The sequence below is a fragment of the Magallana gigas genome, chromosome 7 (genome assembly GCF_963853765.1).
Source record: "Magallana gigas chromosome 7, xbMagGiga1.1, whole genome shotgun sequence".
Taxonomy (NCBI): Eukaryota; Metazoa; Mollusca; class Bivalvia; order Ostreida; family Ostreidae; genus Magallana; species Magallana gigas.
Genome location: NC_088859.1, coordinates 33,154,525 through 33,172,424, shown reverse-complemented (window position 1 = coordinate 33,172,424; position 17,900 = coordinate 33,154,525). Strand labels below are relative to the sequence as shown.

The window sequence follows — 17,900 nt, the reverse complement described above, 5'->3', positions numbered from 1 at the left end:
GTTCCTTCGATTGCAAAGTTAAAAGAAACATCCAGGAACAGGTGGTTTTGTTTAATTATACATGTACCTCGGATTCTTTACAAAACGGGGGAAACAGGCGTCAAAGACGTGTTGCCTAAGCCTCTATATCTTTTATTTTATTTTTCGGTGGTATTACCAGAGAAATTCACTATGATAAAGGTAATGATATTCATGATAAAAAAAAATAAACATGGATTTGGTGTATAAAAAAAATCATTCTATTATAATATAAAGCCGACACCACACTACGTGAAAAATAAACAGGAAGTAGATTGTATCACAAAACTGTTTATAGGTAGCTTATCATAGTTTCTATTGTAGTTTTAGTTGACGTGCTAGTTTCTCTTTTGGTGGGTTTTTTAGGGTCTATTTATCTACTAGTAATTCATTTTTTGTTTTCTGAAGAAGGCTGTAATTGAGCATGTTCTAAAAGAGAAGGCATTTACACAATATGGAAAAAATAACTTCACTTGCAAGTCCTTTAATCAATAAATTCCAAATAATATCTTGCACAAGCATTAGACAAATACTTGAACATGAAATTATCAAAAGGTTTGAAAGAACAATCATTGTTATTGTTCTTGCTATCCCGCAGCACATAAGATGTAGAAAAAGAGGTGGAATAAACAAAAATGAAACAATACAGAATACATTTAATTTATGACCATTGAATTGAAAATAATCAGGAGTTCAAATGTAAATGTAGTAAAGTGATAACATCACTTCAAAAAGGCTTAAATGTTCAGGTTCATGATGTTTTGAACATATGTATGACGCAACATGATTTGATGATCAACAATGTTTTCTCTGTTCAATAAACGTGAACTTGGATGGACCCGCACACAAGGTATGCAACATGCATCACTAGGTTTTTTTCATGCTTGGTTTCAGCTCATCAAAGCAAGATCTCAAGAAAATGTGGGGCTTTTTGTTGGGATCAAACCCTTCATGGCCCTGAAAAAAAGAAGAAATATATTAATGAATTCCTAATTCTGATTTTTAGTTAAGGTATCTCACTCCTCATGTTTTGATTTCATTGCGCAGATGATCATTATATCTAAAATGAACATGATTTTATTTATTTAATCATCACAGATAGATTATTATTTCATAATTACACAACATTCATAAAGAAAATCCATTTGAATTCAAGAAACAAACAAGTTTTTTGGGGAACTATTTTTTCGTGCGGAAGGCTTTTTAGACGAAAATGACAGAAACAAGCAATTTTATGAATTTTCAATATACTTTTCTTTTTATTATACTTTATTCATTATTCACATTTTTAACATTTGATAGGTTTGTAACATATTTTATAGGTTCTGTGTGACATGTACAAAATCAAATCTTGAGAATATGATAGCCGTTTAGCATAAAATCATGCATATATATAGAACATGTCTGAATTTTTTTAAGCCAAATTTTGCGAGAATTTTACCTTTGAAGCCCTATATCTAAAACTTGACATCACTGACCCCCATGTTATATTATGTCAAAATGATACTGAATACATATTTAGGCAAACTGGATTAATCTTATAAAATTTTTGATATTCAAAAAGTTTTTATTTCAAATCAAATTGTAACTATTATAGAAATTGTCTATTTTAAGTGCAAAAAGGTCACACAAAAATTTATGCAGCTTTGTACAATTTTTTTTCGTAATCCCTCTATTCAGTGTGACCATTGTGCATAATTAAAAACAATATTTGAAGAAATAAGTTTGCTTAATCAAAAATACTGACAACAAATCCTAATCAGGATGAAATTGCATTTTAGGTGTAAAAAGGTCAAATTAAATTGGCCATAACTCAGAGGGATGGATACTGATCCCCCATTATCTTTGTATTTTTTAAGTTTGTTTTGTCTACAGATTTCAATGATATACTTCTCCAGAAAATCTTGATACAACAACATTGAGGAGTGGGATACCTTAAAAGAAAAACTGTGCAATTCTTATGATAGATAATGATAATAGTGGTATGAGACACTAAAATTTTATATATGTGAGAGTAGCTCAATCATATTTGAAATGTAATTTTTTTTAATTTACAAAAATTTACAATATTTTGTCATATAAAATAATTCTTCTAAAAATTCTATAAATGTAAAAAATCTACAAGCTCCAGCTTGACTCTAGCCATAGAGCTGTAGCTTAACAGGGAAATTCAAGAGCTATAGTTACACGAGAGCAATAATAACTTACAGTTTACAACACATAAAAATAAATAATATTTTGTAACTTGCTAATATAACTTCAGATTCTACTACAGTTATTGCCAAGATCAAAGAGATGTCGCGGACATTATTCTCCAATATACCACGAACGTCATCAGTAAATTATCACATCAGAAATACCTATTTGTCTCGCACTGATCATGAAAGTACAACTTCAAACTGTAAAAAGTTTTAAAACCATGTCAATTTCACGTGTTAGTTCCAGTCAAAACGATGTGTATTGCCTCAAATGTTTATTTCTAAGAGATCAATGCGGCTGTTCCTAGCACCTCCCTAGCATTTTTTCACTGCATGTTTTTACATAAAATATATATCGTGTAGTAGTAATAATCGTATTAAGTTGCCCTTATAATATTAGGAACATGATTAAAAGATATTTTATAAATACACTAAGTGAAGAGTATTAAAAATCCAAAGAAAAATTCTGTCGTCTGCATGTGATTCCTTTGATCGATACACATGTAAACATTACTAACAAAACCGTTGGGGTTACACAGAACAGCCGTCAAAATGACCTAGATTGTCTCTCTATAGGAGAAACGAACTGTAGAAATACTGGACTGTTAGTAGAATAGCAATAAAGCTCTTGTTTTTGTGAATGTTGCAGGATAACCTCCTCGGTCTCGAAATGTTGTTTGAAATATACAAGCCTTGGCGAACGCTTTTATATTTCAAAACAACATTTCTTAATCTCGGAGGTTATTCTGCAACATTCACGATAACTCGTACTTTATTTCTCTAATACATTCTGTTGAAGTATTTTATACTCAAATTACTACTGATGTTTCCCCCTCTGCAAGTGAATTTAATGAAACCCACTTTTCGAGACACATAAAGAATAAATAACTTCAGAAGCAAATGTTTAAAGGATGATTTAGAAAGTCCAAACTAACACACTTTTTTGTGAGCCACATATACATTTTAACATGTGGCTCTATGGCCCATCAAACCACTCCCTGTAAAGCTACAGCTAGCTGGACTCAAATTCATGGCCCACCGGTCACAAGCTGATGCTTAAAATAACCCCGCTATGCTAACTGCTATCAAACAAATGATTAAAATGCAAAATATATAAAATTGTTGTTTATTTTCAATCGAGAGAGAAAGAGAGAGTATGTCACAAAATGGAGAGGTCCCATATTTCCTTTCAAGAAAACATGTGGCAAAGTTTATTTTCATAACACTAACCTTTGACCAGTCATAGCTAGTGGCATAACAAAAGACATTCCCTTGGGGGTTAAAACAGCAGGATGTCAAGGGCTGGTCAAATGCCTCGGAGGTTTTCAGTTTGGTTCGAGCATCTTTGTCCCAGAAACTGAACTTGCAGTCTGAACCCACGGTGGCCAGAGTACCATGAACAGGATGGAATGCAATGTCATTTACCTACAAAAACACACAGTATTATGCAGCACATAATCATTACACTTACACAAAAGTCCTAGCACTCATTATGAATTTTCACATGCAGCTAGGTTTTTTTTATGTTTCTACAAATAAAAATACTGGATATCACTGTTGACATAAAAACACTTACCACAAAGAGGGGTGTAAATTAAATTACAATACACTGTACTACCACTTCACTAATATACATGTGACATTCATATCAATTTTCATGGATTTAGTAGAATTCAGAGACTCAAGGTTTATTTCGCTTTGTATGCTACCGTTCAATACTGTATGATCAAACTAATTAAAAACAGTGCCAAGTTTCTTACTTTGATGAACATTTGATTTTTTGAATTGAATTGACAACAAAATTCTAAATAATCAAAATTCAATACAAAATGATGTAACCACTGACACAGTATTCAGCTATTATCTACATGTACCAGAAAACTTTGATAGTATTTAATGTTTTAATTATGTGAAATACACAATGAAAATAAAGAAAAATACAAACTGCATATATGTCTTGCACGCCACTGGGTGTGCCATTGGACCTGTGACATTTGAATGTGAAGTTGTCCTTTGGATTGGTGGGATTGACGTAGTGTATGGCTACCCTGCCCTCGATACTGCCCAAAGCAAAGCCGGTGGGAGCTCCGTTGTTTTTCTTGTCCAAAAATATGCTGACAACACGATGCTGCAACCAAGAAATTTCACAGAACTATTATAGTATGGACAGACTATTTCATGGAATTACACATCATTTGAGCACAACTATAATTTCTCACTTAACATACTTTGATCATAATATAGATTTGATTTAAAAGATGACATATATTTGATTTTTTAAAAATCTATTATCTTCAAGGTCTGAGTCCCCCTGCCCTCCCAAAAAAAAGAGGTTTCATGGAATTACCTATAGAGAATCTAATGCAATTAATAGCTGTCACTTAATTTTTTCACTTTGAGATCTAAATGTACCTGAAATTTCAGTGGTGACTCAATTCGTGTGAATTCCTGTGGGCGATTCTCCAGCTGGTATATGATCAATTCTCTCCCAGCAGTACCAACAACAGCCATTGGATATTTCTAAAAGATTCGTCATATAAATACAACCCGAATAATTCAGCATCTACATTTTGTAATTCAGCACATAAACAAATAAATTAATTTTTCCAGAAGAAATCTTCCAAGAAACTTGAAAAAACATTATATGCACTAGTCATGAATGACATAGATTAAAAAGTCATGTGTGTCATAAAGGAAATTGCCACTTTTTTAAAAAGTTCATTCACTATCTAACAAATTCTTTACTTACTACGTCTGCACAATAACAACGTTCCGGAAGCTGAATGGTGTCGATGGGATTCGGAGTTCTTGTGTCCCAGAACTGAAGATAATTAAAGGTAAAGTGTCATTGAAATTCTAAATTGATTTCAGAAAATATTATCATTAGCAAACAGTGGTTCATATCTGAACTCCTCAATCTGAATTGCATTCTTTGTCAGTCTGCTCATATCTGCAAACTTTTCAAATTAAGCCATGTCTGCTCTTACCTTTAGTGTTTTGTCCCAGCTTCCTGTCATGACACATGTGTAGTTTGGTGCTTTAATCCAGTGAATAGTCTTTACTGGTGCTTCATGCTACAGAACATACCAATGAATGTCAAGCCATTAGATCACAACAAATCATGTTTTCAAACATATTTTGTGTAAATTTAAATTTCATATTACATAAATTCCATGTTACAAAGTTTAATCCATAGAAAATCAAAATATGTCCACCATAAAAGAATTAAATTTTTTCTTTCACTAATATAATTATTAAACTTTGTATCAATATTAGAGTAAGAAAATTATTTTTTTTTAAGTTGCATGTAAAATTTAATATGAAACTACTTTTACTGAAAAGAAAATGCATTTCAAAACAAAAAATTAAAAAAAGATGCTGCTAAGATGGCTAATAAAAACATCTTAATTCGAGTACTTTTCCATCAATTAATTGAAACAAACAATTTCTTTAAGGTGGATAAATGTTGTCATTATAAACAAACAAAAAATTAAATCATACGTCATGATTAGTATTCTTAATTTAAATCTATATGCAGCAACAAAGGTAATGTAATACAAGATGTATATAGTATACACAATTTATAAATCTTTTAATTAAAATTGACATGAATTCATGAATACGTATTATTTCCCTTTTATCTCTGATTATACCGCCATATTAGTTGTCGATTTCTATCGTTATGCTCATCGCTACATACCCCCTATACAACTAAGGCAGCAAGCACTATTCATGCTTCACCGCATTCAGGTATTTCATACATCCGAACACGTTACATAGGATGACAACACGTGTAGAAACGCGTTTTGAATCAAAATTTTATGACAGACACTGCGCTGGCAAAGAATATCAAATGAATGATGAAACAAGACAGACAGAAATCCAGGTACAGATAATTTGAAAATCCTCGATAATTGTAGACCATTTTCCTAGGTATGTTATTACATCGCACATGCGTAAAAAACACATTGTGGCAGATTGAGCAATGTCAATGATCGCACGAATTTTATAAACAGAGCGTTTTTATAAAAACCAATGAAAACGATGTTACGTTGTTACTTTCTTTACTATCATTTAGCTACTGTGTTGGATGTAGTGCCGCCGGGGTTTTTACTGATTTTTGTTGTTTCCTTTATTCTTTATTATAAACATATATATATTACTACAATGTGTAGTTCATGCATTTAGAAGTCTGTGCAAACGGAATGCCTCGATCAGAAAGCAACGTACCTTAACTTTTTCAACTGGTTTTATACCCCAGTGGCAGAAGAGGAGTGATCCAAACTAATATGGCGACCAAATGCTTTTATGAATTCATGTCAGCTTTAACTAAAGGCAATCACATATTGGGAGCAGTACATCTTTAAATTTGCGTAAACTATGGCAAAAAAACTTATGGAAATGTCATATTGACCATCATGTTTCCAACTTCTCCAACAAAAAAAAGAAGTACCGTATTTTCCCGAAGACTCGTCGATGCGGACGACTAGTCGAATTGCTCATTTTTAGCCAAAATTTAAACAAATCCTACGATACATCAATTCAGACCATACGTCGATCTTATCACTTCAAAATGGCGTATAAAACTGCAGTAACATTATCAGTGTATGATGCCACGATGTCCCCAATATTGCTACCAATTATTATTAATGATTAACATTTAAACAATTACACTTTATACTTATGCATCATATTTTCAAATACCGGCAACATCTACAAAGTCGCTTGCATTTTAAACAATTTTCGATATCGCGTGTTATGCAAAACTAAACTTACTAGTCAGAAATATTTTATTCCCAAGCGTTAAAATGATTATCCAATCCTGACTATCGCCAATGTATTCGCCATTACGTAACCAGCCACCTGTTGACTCGGCGCGTGGTCAATGTTTGTCTCGTGTCGGACTTCAAAGGAGGATCTCAAGTGCAGAAAGCTTAGCAATTACTATGATTTGATGAAACTTGTTTACTTTGTATTCAGTTATGCACTTACACGCTTTTGTTTTACATAGACACTGTTAGAAAAAGATCGATCAATTGTACGACTTGATAATGACGATATACGACATACATACGTTTCCTAAAAAATTTATCTAACAATAATATAAGAATTGGACAATAATTAATCAATGAACTATAATCACTCTTATAACGATACTCTTTATATATACAGGGAGTGAATTTGCCATAAAGATCTCAGCCTCAGGGCAAGATTATTAACACAACCGGTGTCAGCCTATTGTATAAACAGTAGTATCGATAATTGCCGATTACGTATTTTAAGATTGAATTTGACCATAAAATATTTCTGATTTATACTTTCCACCAACAACTCTTTACTAATAAAATAATTTAATTTAAAAAACATCCCCCGGACCTACATGTACTGCAATATTTTCTTCCATTCAAATTTGGTTTCAATTTTACTGCGCAATGTTATCTTCCTACTAGTGATACATAGAACCATGTGACGATGTGTTTATAAAAACGGAACGGTAAAACTTTTAATTGATTAAAGACAATATACTATTTTTTTAATAACTGTTATTATTATGTATTTTAGTGTTAACAGATGAGTGAAAATGATAATTATTATAGATGAACAATGAATTCAACAATGTAATTTTCAATCACACAGCCAACTCAAGATGATTAAAACCAAGATTTTAAATGCTATTTTTAACAATTTTCTGACCTCGAGCCTATGATTAGTCGAACAAGACGATAAGTCGGGTGCTTTGCTTCAGAGAAAAAAATACCGACTAATCGTCGGAAAAATACGGTAATACAAACCTGTGCTATTTGAATGGCTTGATTACTCTGCAGATCCCACATCTTCGCTGTTTTGTCACAAGATGCTGTGAAAACTTTTGTTCCATCCTTATAAAAAGAAAACATTCATAAAATGTCATTTTCTTAATGGTAAACACAGAACTTTTGCCATTCATCAAAATTACAAATACTGTAAACATATTATATTTAGCATGTATGATATTTGTGGAAAAGGATTTTGTAACAAATTAGCGTGGATTTGAATTATTGTGTTCTTGAATGTCCCTATTTATATTCAATTATGCATGGCATTTAGTGATGTACTTGATTTAGCAGAAGCCGCTTTCCCTTCATACACTAAATAGATTACACAGCAAAATGTAATATGTTAATGTTACGGTACTTAGCTACAGCTGTAAGTTACAACACATTTTTCTGGGTAAAAGGGTAAACACTAATCTGAACTGACATCACTCCAATCTACATCCAGGACAGGTCCGGTGTGTGTCTGTTGGGCCTTAGGTACAGTCTGTCCACTTTGCTGCACTTCCCAACACCTAACCTACAATAAATAAGCCAAGTTTATTAATGTACATTGTTGCATACTAACAGTCATACTTTATTTTACAGAACTATTACCGCTACATATGTTATGCAGTATCACCTCTTGATAATCAATTCAATTTTTCAAAATCAAATTTTGGTTGTAATGTACTTTTTGACTTACTAAAGCCTAGTTGTGTCAAAGTATGATTTGAAACTAATGAAAATTTTCAAAACATTCAAATTTTCAGAGTTTTGTAATGAAACTTACATTGTTGTCCCAGCTTCCCGCTATCAGAAAAGTGGACTGCATGTTAGTGGCAGGACTGAACTTGACCACGCTGACACTGTCATCAGGAGGGGACTGCACCTAAATGTATACAATTAAAAGTGACCTGTTAAATTTTTTGGCTATATTTAATTTAAAACTTGGTAAGTAAGAACAACCAAACCTATTGATATTATCAAATATATATGTTTATAAGAAGCAGATTGGAAAATAGATTATACAAGAGGTCCAGAGGCTATATTGCTCACCTGAGCAACAATACCAAATTGACACAATTCTGATCTTAATAGCTTTAATAAATCAAACATGAAAACATCTGTACAATTTTGCTGTTTTTGCACATTTTTCAACATTAAGTCCCTAATGAATAATAAAGATTTTTTATAATATTCCTCAATGTATTCCTGAGTAAAAATTGTAGCATTGTGGCTCCACCTTAACTTCAAAAATAATATAAATTTGAACACACTCGATACTACACCACCTGAGAATGCTTCAATAAAGGTTTCATATTACCTGGCAAAATGTTTTAAGAGAAGATTTTTTAAAAGATTTTCCACTATATATTCGTACGTAAATATTGTTCCTCCTTTCCATTGTGTGCCCCACCTTACCCCCTAGGATCATACTTGAACATACTTGAATCATTACTACCTGAGATGATTCCACAAAATTTTTTACTTTTCTAGCAAAATAGTTTTGGGAAGAAATTTTTTAAAATATTAACTTTATTTGTTCATATGTAAATTTAAACCCCCCCCCCCTTTATTGTGGCCCCATCCTGCCCCCATTAATCATGATTTGAACAAACTTAAATCTTCTCTACCTAAGGAAGCTTCCACATAAGAACAAACTTTACAAGCCAAATGGTATCTGAGAAGTAGATTCTTTAAAAATTTAACCTTTAATGTTGGTATGTAAACATTTGAACTGCCCCCACCCCCTCCCTCCCCTAAACATTGCTCAACCCTACACCTGGGGACCATGATTTGAACAAATTTGAATCTAGACTACTTCAGGATGATTCCACATGGGTTTCAACTTTCAGGCCAAATGATTTTGAGGAAGAAGGGTTTTAAAAATTTTTCTTTACAAATTTTTATGTAAAATTTTAACCCCCATCGTGGCCCAATCCTACCCCCTAGGTAAAAATTTGATGGACAACAGACAAATTTTGATTAGAAAATCTCACTGGAGCCTTTGGCTCAGGTGAACTAAAAACTGTTTCAAAGTACAATTTTCATCAAATTTTGCCATAAATGGGAAATGACAACTGAAATTGTATCTTTAAGAAAGCATTGTCATTAAAGCAATATTTCGTGTAAGTGAACATGGGAATGATAGACCTAAGGTATAATATAGTTTACCTCAATATCTTTCATGGCATTATAGTTGGTGCTTGCAGTAGCTCCAAAAGTTGTGTTTCCTCCACCAAAAATGTTCATCTTTGCAAATTATCTGTAATTTAAAGTAGACTTCTTGATTTAGTTATTAAACACACAAAGACTTTGTTTTCTAGTAACACTAAAAATACTTAGTAAGAAAAAAAGTAACCAAGCTCAAACTGAAATGTTTTCATGGCCATGTGATATTGTTTTAATATCGCTTTGATATTGCCAATTTGAATTCTGTCCCGAAATCTCATCTATAGAAATTGATTTATGTCTTATTAAAAATTAAGCATTTCAAATTCAAAATTAAACCTAAAAAATTGTTAAAAGATTTTTTTAAATGTTCTGCAATATGGCATTTTAATCTATTTTCTTTGCAAATTCTTCACAGCATTGTTACTTTGAAGAAATAAGCTGAGTGAAATGTCTGCTCTTCTAACATGTTGTCATAGAGTATGCCACCTTTAGCATAAAAGGTTTTTAATGTATATTTATGTGCCTTTCACATGAACTTATTTATAACAGACTTCAACTTCATGCGAACAGATCCACTTTGTGGCTACTACGTTGCAAGTCTAAGGGATGGACTCCGTTTGTGACTAGATAGAATGTTCCATCGTTAAAATGACAGATAACCTATAGACCGGGTTTAACGAAAAAATTCGTCCCATTTACTCGCTTCATAGCAAATGAAAAAGTCATATCGCGTTGTATCACACCAAAATTTTTATATGATTGCTCTCAAATACCTACAATGTTGCTCTTTTATAATCAAATATTACCACATTTACTGTTATTGCAATGAAATCACTGCCACTTTTAACATCACGTTTGAAAATCTGCTGTTTATGGTCGCAATGTTAATGATAAAATCCGAGACATTCCAAGTGCGATTTCCGACAAAATGGCAGGAAAATTCAAACATGTATTTTAACAAAATGCCTTGGTATGACTCATTAAATGGATATTTTGTGGACTAAACTACATATGCATGTTCAAAAATGTTTGTAATGTATAAAAATGTGTTTTTCCACATGCAGATTATTTTTAAAAGACTTAAAATCGACGCTAAACTGATCTGATTCGCTGATTTGCTACATTGCAAGTATATAGGACGAAGTCTTACTGTGACCTGAGCGTAGCCTGGTCACAGTAAGATTATTCTTTCTAGACTGTGACCTGAGCGTAGCCTTGTCACGTAAGGATTATTATTTCTAGAATATTTTGTGGTAAGTTAAATAAAAATCAGGTCTTTGTAGATATAAACCATTAAATGGAGATGCCTAAACTTATTTTTTAAAAAGTCTACGTGAACTACGTGATAAGGAAAGCTAACCTGGGGTTTAGGATCAGGTCAGCTAAATATAAGACAGAAAAGAAAGTATGGTCAATTCTCTAAATTTTCATGATGAAAGTTGGTATAAGGCCTGCAATTGTCTAAAGAAAATCTGGTTCCAAATTCACCAAACTAAAGGGGTACACAAAACTGATACTGGTGAAATAACTAGCTTTAAAAACTTTATCAACCACTCTCAATCAATCGAGTACCTAATGACTAGACATCAAAGATCATAATTTCGGATTTCACCCACCATTGAAAGCAATCTGAATCTTTGAAACGCTTAATGTAAAAAATAAAATCCAAAATAATCCGGGTCTTTGTCTGAGATTGTCTAATAAATCAAAATTTCTAGTTGTAAAATATCAGTTTAAACCCATATGCTTATTGAACTCGTTTTCCTTTATTTAAAAATCTTTCAAACAATTTTATGTAACAATTTGAAATATTGATTTTTCACGAATGCGAAAACGAGGCCTGCGCCATATTGTTTTATGGTAAAAAAGGTGTTGACATTTCGTAGAGGAAGTGCGACTTATATTTTCGCTGTACCTACATCTTCGTCCTACAGTTTAGCCCAAATCGGTGAGATTGTTATTCTGATTTTACTTTATCAAATTTGTCTGTTACGCTCATTGACTCATTGTAAGAAATGTTGTTTTTCTCAACCTTATGCTTTGCATTTATAACGTTATTGGTTATGGAAAGATTAACATGATTACCTAGGTCTACAGTTTACGTGCTAATATTCGAGTATAATTTTGTTCCAGGTACTATAGGTATCCATTTATTTATCTTGTCACTGATTTGTATTTTAAAGTTTTCTATTCACGGTTTTATGGAAATATATGGTCCATAACAACGCGTCATCAATCACAGATGAGAGAATGTCACATTGCAGCAGTCACATACCCTTCCTCTCGTATTTTCTATACTTATTCAGTAAAGGGTCTCTAACTAATGAACCATGTCGTAGAATATCTCTGCCTTAATTTTAAGAATTTTTTTTTTGGGGTATTGATAACTATGCAAAAGGCATTGTCAATGTAAACATCAAAAGTTTGTTCTAAACTAATTAATTTATTCTCTAAAATTCTTCAAGCCAAAAGTTCTTTATTACAGTGTACAAATTTGTGTTATAACATTTATTTTTACAGAAAACATATTTAAGAATAGAAGGATAATTTCATAAAATCCCTTTATTAAGCTGTTTATTGGGTTGCTTAATTTATCTACATAACATCATATACATGTAGATTGGTTCAGCTATTTTGACAGAAACTCAGAAATAATCATACTTGTATAACACTGTATAAAATGTCGCAGATTGCTGTTTGATACCATTTACACCTCGATCCATTCACATCACTGCACAATTAAGAGGATCTGTTTTGATCTGATGGAAAGAATTTGTCTTTATAGAATCAGTATGAAAATAAGTACAAGTTGTACTGTTGAAGTTGGATTTTTGGTCAAATTAGATTACCTTTCAGAAGATTAGTCAAATACACATTTATAGAAGAAGTATATCTATCAGACATGATATAATTCTTATATGTTTACGTCAGTTTTATTGAACTAAGTCTTTAAAAGAAGTGGGGGTGAAATTAAGTCCCCTCTCTTTTTTTTTTATTAATAAAACTTGACATCTACCTGTAAACAGAAATGTTTTTATGATCAAGTGCCCAAAGGTACAGTTAAAATCTTTTTACATTATGTTAACAATGGCATTGAACTTTCTGTTCACCTCTACTCATTCATTAATGGGAATTGTCAGGCACAAAAAATATGAAACAAATTCTAAAGGAAAATAAGATATAACAACAAGTTAGTAAAATATCACGTAGAACTTTCAATCTGCCTTTTAGTAATTTAATGTTTCAATTAAGATTTCTTTTGAATGTGTATGGAGTATGTCACATCTAGTAGGTACAATTTCACATGGATTTGAGAAATCATGCCTTTATGGTTCAAACTGTAGGGTTCTCAAAGGTTCAGATTTCTGAAATTCTTACATTGGTATATTATGTATTAAAAAAGGTTTAATGAAAAAAAAAAATCATGTGGACTGAAAAAAACCCAATTGTGTACATAAAAAACAAAACTGTTGTATATTTAACACTGTTATAGGACTAGGGATGATTCAGGGTTCATTTTGTTCTGTTTTATTTTATTCAAAATACTTCAGACCGTTCTTTTTTTCTTGACATCATTTTTAACTAAATTAGATTGTAATTTTAGAAATACATAAACTTGAAGATAACTTCTATGTATAATACTGTATTGAATGAAATTTCGTGGGAAACGATGTAAACATGCCGATAGCTGCTACTGGAGTAAATTATAAGAGAGTTATCATTTTGTCTTATTTAATTTCCATCTTTAGTTGTTTACATTTAAAATCAAATGATCCAGTATTCCAATTCAGTTCTAATCAGTTCAGATCAGTTTATTTTCACTCAAAAATCATATAATGGTACAAAATGAGGTACAAAAAATAACATTCAAAGTAAGGAATCAATGGAAAATAACTGTTATGCATTAAAATTGTCATTATACCACATAATCTCAATCAGCATACTAACTTAAAAGTTGATTTATCAATGTAAACCATTAACTGATTGGACGATTTTAAGATTAAGTGATTTGTAAAATTGGTTTTTGAGGAGAAATATTTAGTATTCACCAGGATGGAAAATATGGTTTGTACAACTGTTAAATATCCTAACTTGTGAGGGCCAACCCTGTAAATTAGAGAAGAGGGGACCAACCCTGTGATTTAGAGAAGAGAGCATATGCATATATCAGTTTTAATTTCCTGTTGTTGTTTGTTGGGGGCCTTTTTTTGGTATGTCAGAGAATATTTGCTATGAGCACAGGTACACAAAAATGATTATCTATTTTGTTACGGTTAGTCAATTTCTTTCCCGGTTGCTTATTAGCATCCATAACTACCATATGTAACACTTGTTACACAAACATACCACTGATATAAAATAAATATCTTTATTTAATGATGATTTTGAATACTGTGTATGATACATTAGTCTATCATAAATATCTATCAAATGTGGAAATATGCAGTAATTGCTTACCATTTTCCTAGTTTATTATTGTGCATGCAGTATTATTTGTTATGAAGTTTGCTTTTAGTTCATAAAAGATGACCAAAATGTTAGACACGATACATGTTTTAATCTGGAAACTGAGAATTATAGAAAAAAAAATTATATAGAGAGAGAGAGAGAGAGAGAGAGAGAGAGAGAGAGAGAGAGAGAGAGAGAGAGGGGGGGGGGGGGAGAGACACGGATTGGCATATCCATTTGTATAATGAGTCTGGTATGCTGACATTGATGAATGTATTAGTGTACTTGAACTGTTGATACTTGATTAAAAGTCACACAGGCTTGAAAAATGAGTGCATGGTGACTGTGTTTATTAAATTAGCTTTGACAAGTGGTGTAAGTTGTCAAAACTATTGGAATCATTTATATTTTTATACCTGCATGTAGATATTATGAATATTTTCATTTTTGAGTTTCTTTGCCTGTGATAACACTAAATAATGATTAAGTACTGTACAGTCCAATAAATTCAAATGATGTAAAATTGGGGTGCCAGTTGGATTTCCTTATTTACATTTAAAATTTTAATCATATAATTGCTGATAATTATATAAATATAAGTAATAAGGAATCATTCTTTAAATATTATGAGGTGATAATTTTGTTGATCAAATTTATCATAAAGCCTTTTGGGCTTTATTGAATTTGATTACGCACCAACCAAAATTATCACCTCATGATACTCAAAGAATGAACCTTATTCCTTAAATAGGACCTAGTCATAAGGTAGGAAACATGATATGAAGAAAACACAATGACAAAGAAGTATATATATAAGTTGGAGGTGTAAAATGCGTGCATTATATGAGTGAATCCAGCTTCCTGAATCAACATTTGCTCATTTCCTTTGTCCTGATGAAAAGCCTGGCTTACTCTGTTTATACATATGTGTATCACATTTTTATATACATTTTTTTAAAGATGAAAGGATTTTAAAATCTACAGTTTGCAAATGTTGGGATATAAATCTGTTGCTTGTTCCTTTTAGGTCCTTCCAACAGGAGAACCATTTGAGGAATTTTTTTTTTTTGGTTTTCTTGAAATCCCAGGTAAGTGTACATGTTGTTATGATGTTAAATGTGTACAGTGTGGAAATGGTTTAGGATTTGATATACCCAGTAGGGAATTGTGGGTATATATATAGGATTTCAACTTGAATGTTGTGTTGAATATAAATGTTGTAGAACTTATCACATTAGACTAGAGGCTGAAATATTCAATATATACATGTATATATATAATGAACAAAATATGATACAGTTAAAGTTTTAAGGGAATGGAGGTTCAATGTCTTTGGGAAAAGTTAAAAGAAGAATTATTCACTTATACTAAGTTGCACTTAGTTTAGTAGAATGTTTCTTTCCTTTTAATTTCACTCTATCGAGCAATGAGTTTCACCTAAAATGAAATTTCAGTGAAGTTCAAGTTTTGTTAAAGTAATTGTTGTTGTTTTGTGCTTTTACTTTTGTTTGCATTTTATTTTAATTTTTTTTTTGGGGGGGGGGGATCTGACAAACTGTATTCTTCTTGTTGGAATAAACATCAATTTATTAATTTTTACATAACATGATTTTCGAAGAAGGGGAAAAAAAGGAAAAGTATGTCAGATTTCAACAGATGCATGCAGCATTTTTGTTTTGTTTGGTGTTTTGTTTTTATTTATTTTTTTCTTGCATGTAGTTGTTGTCCACATTATGCCATTCCAAACCAAAAGCGACCAGATCGCCAAGTTGAGAGGCACCGCCGATCAAATGAGGCACCACCTAAAGGTGGATCGCATGGTCATGTCTAAAACCATAGCGGAGATAATCGGTTACTGTAACCACATGGCAGCTGAGGACCCCTTACTGAACCCCGTCAAAGACAATCCGTTCAAGGACAAGAAGTCCTGTGCTATTCTGTGATCATGTGATCAGGGACCATTTTCATTGGCTATTTATACACACGTTTGTGATAAAGTATACTGAAAGGGGGTACAATTCATTCCAAGATATTATCTTTGGTTTAATAAAACTTTAATGAACAAACTGAAAAGCACAAAGAAACTGAAACCTACTTTGTGTTGGTAGTACATATTTCTTTTCAAGGATTGATGAAATAATTGAAATGGCTTTGACTTGATTACTAGATCTTCGCTAATGCACTTCAAATATTGTATACTAATCTCTCAATTCATCTCATGCCAGATAATCATTGTTTTGGCAAATGGTGAATTGAAATTCGATAGGAGAATGAATAATTTTTTTGTGAAAATCTTGCTGCTTGAGGCGGTCTAAAAACCATAATGAATTGTTGCAAGTACAGTCGTGCTTGAATCAATCAGTCTGTCAAGCACCACTTATCAAACCTGAGCCGACAGGCATCTCTTTGGAATGATGTTTATCAGGAAATGATAGCCTTTGGTGTGTTAGATGTAGAGCTCTGTTCTTTGGGAGCTGTTATTGTGACTCCATTAGTCCTTCAATCTTGTGCAAGTGCATTAATTTTTATAGCATTTCAGATAAGCAGAAGCGTTGGCCATTTTAAACATCTTGAGCTTCTCTTGTTATCTCGAAAAACCATTTAAGTGCTTGTTATTGTTCTTCTGGTATGGTAGAGTCATTTTCCTTCATAACTTTTTGAATAAGATGTTATGAGTTTCCTTTTTTGGCTCCTTTTATTTTCTTTAATAATTAGGTGTTATACTGCAAATCAAAACGCTGTTGTTTAACTGAAGCTATTTCAAGGCTTTGTTAATTGTCTTTGCTGTCAGGTTTCACCTAGGGTGCAGAAGTAGGTTGTTATTGTACGAAATTACATGTATATATATATACTATAATCAGAATGTTATTTAGCACGTTGATTACAATCTGCAATAAAATTTTGACTTATCATTGTTTTGTGGGTGTGTCATTTTATAGGTTACACTGAAATACCACGAAATACTGACACCAATTATACTTTCCTTTGTTGGCTGGAAAAGTTTAATATTTTCAGTCTGTGAGGACTTCATTCTGTCATTGATATTTAAATGGTTACCGGTGTATAACAAATGTTTTGCTAAAAATAGAACATTTGTTGCCTTTTTAGCTCACCTGAACCCCACACAAGTTTTGTAAGTCATTGCCCAAATTTTCTACAAACCAGGGACCAATTTCAGCAGAACAAGAGAAGGGGGAGGGTGGGGGTTATAACTGGAAGGGTCAATGAGATTCTATAAAGGTTTCCTCAGGGGAGTCTTATTATA

At 32.1% G+C, this 17,900-nt stretch overlaps 1 protein-coding gene and 1 long non-coding RNA gene across 3 annotated transcripts; one reads left to right on the top strand and one right to left on the bottom strand.

The window, feature by feature from the left end:
- Positions 1-664: 664 nt before the first annotated feature.
- LOC105336642 (mRNA export factor) lies at positions 665-11,942 on the bottom strand. 2 transcript variants are annotated; one of them, XM_011441047.4, is made up of 11 exons: positions 11,803-11,942; positions 10,187-10,277; positions 8,802-8,900; positions 8,457-8,549; positions 8,009-8,095; positions 5,204-5,290; positions 4,966-5,037; positions 4,629-4,736; positions 4,162-4,344; positions 3,447-3,641; positions 665-975 (listed from the first exon to the last, which is right to left on the bottom strand). In XM_011441047.4, the coding sequence occupies exons 2-11, from the start codon at positions 10,262-10,264 to the stop codon at positions 886-888; spliced, it is 1,092 nt and encodes a 363-aa protein (XP_011439349.1). In that variant the 5' UTR covers positions 10,265-10,277; positions 11,803-11,942; the 3' UTR covers positions 665-885. The 2 variants fall into 2 exon arrangements, with proteins under 2 accessions (XP_011439349.1, XP_011439348.1); XM_011441046.4 differs by having other exon boundaries at positions 11,759-11,826.
- Positions 11,943-11,978: 36 nt separating this feature from the next.
- LOC105336641 (uncharacterized) lies at positions 11,979-15,723 on the top strand. Its single transcript, XR_901494.4, has 2 exons — positions 11,979-12,134; positions 15,663-15,723. It is a non-coding gene; the product is annotated as an uncharacterized lncRNA (long non-coding RNA).
- The last annotated feature ends 2,177 nt before the right edge of the window (positions 15,724-17,900 follow it).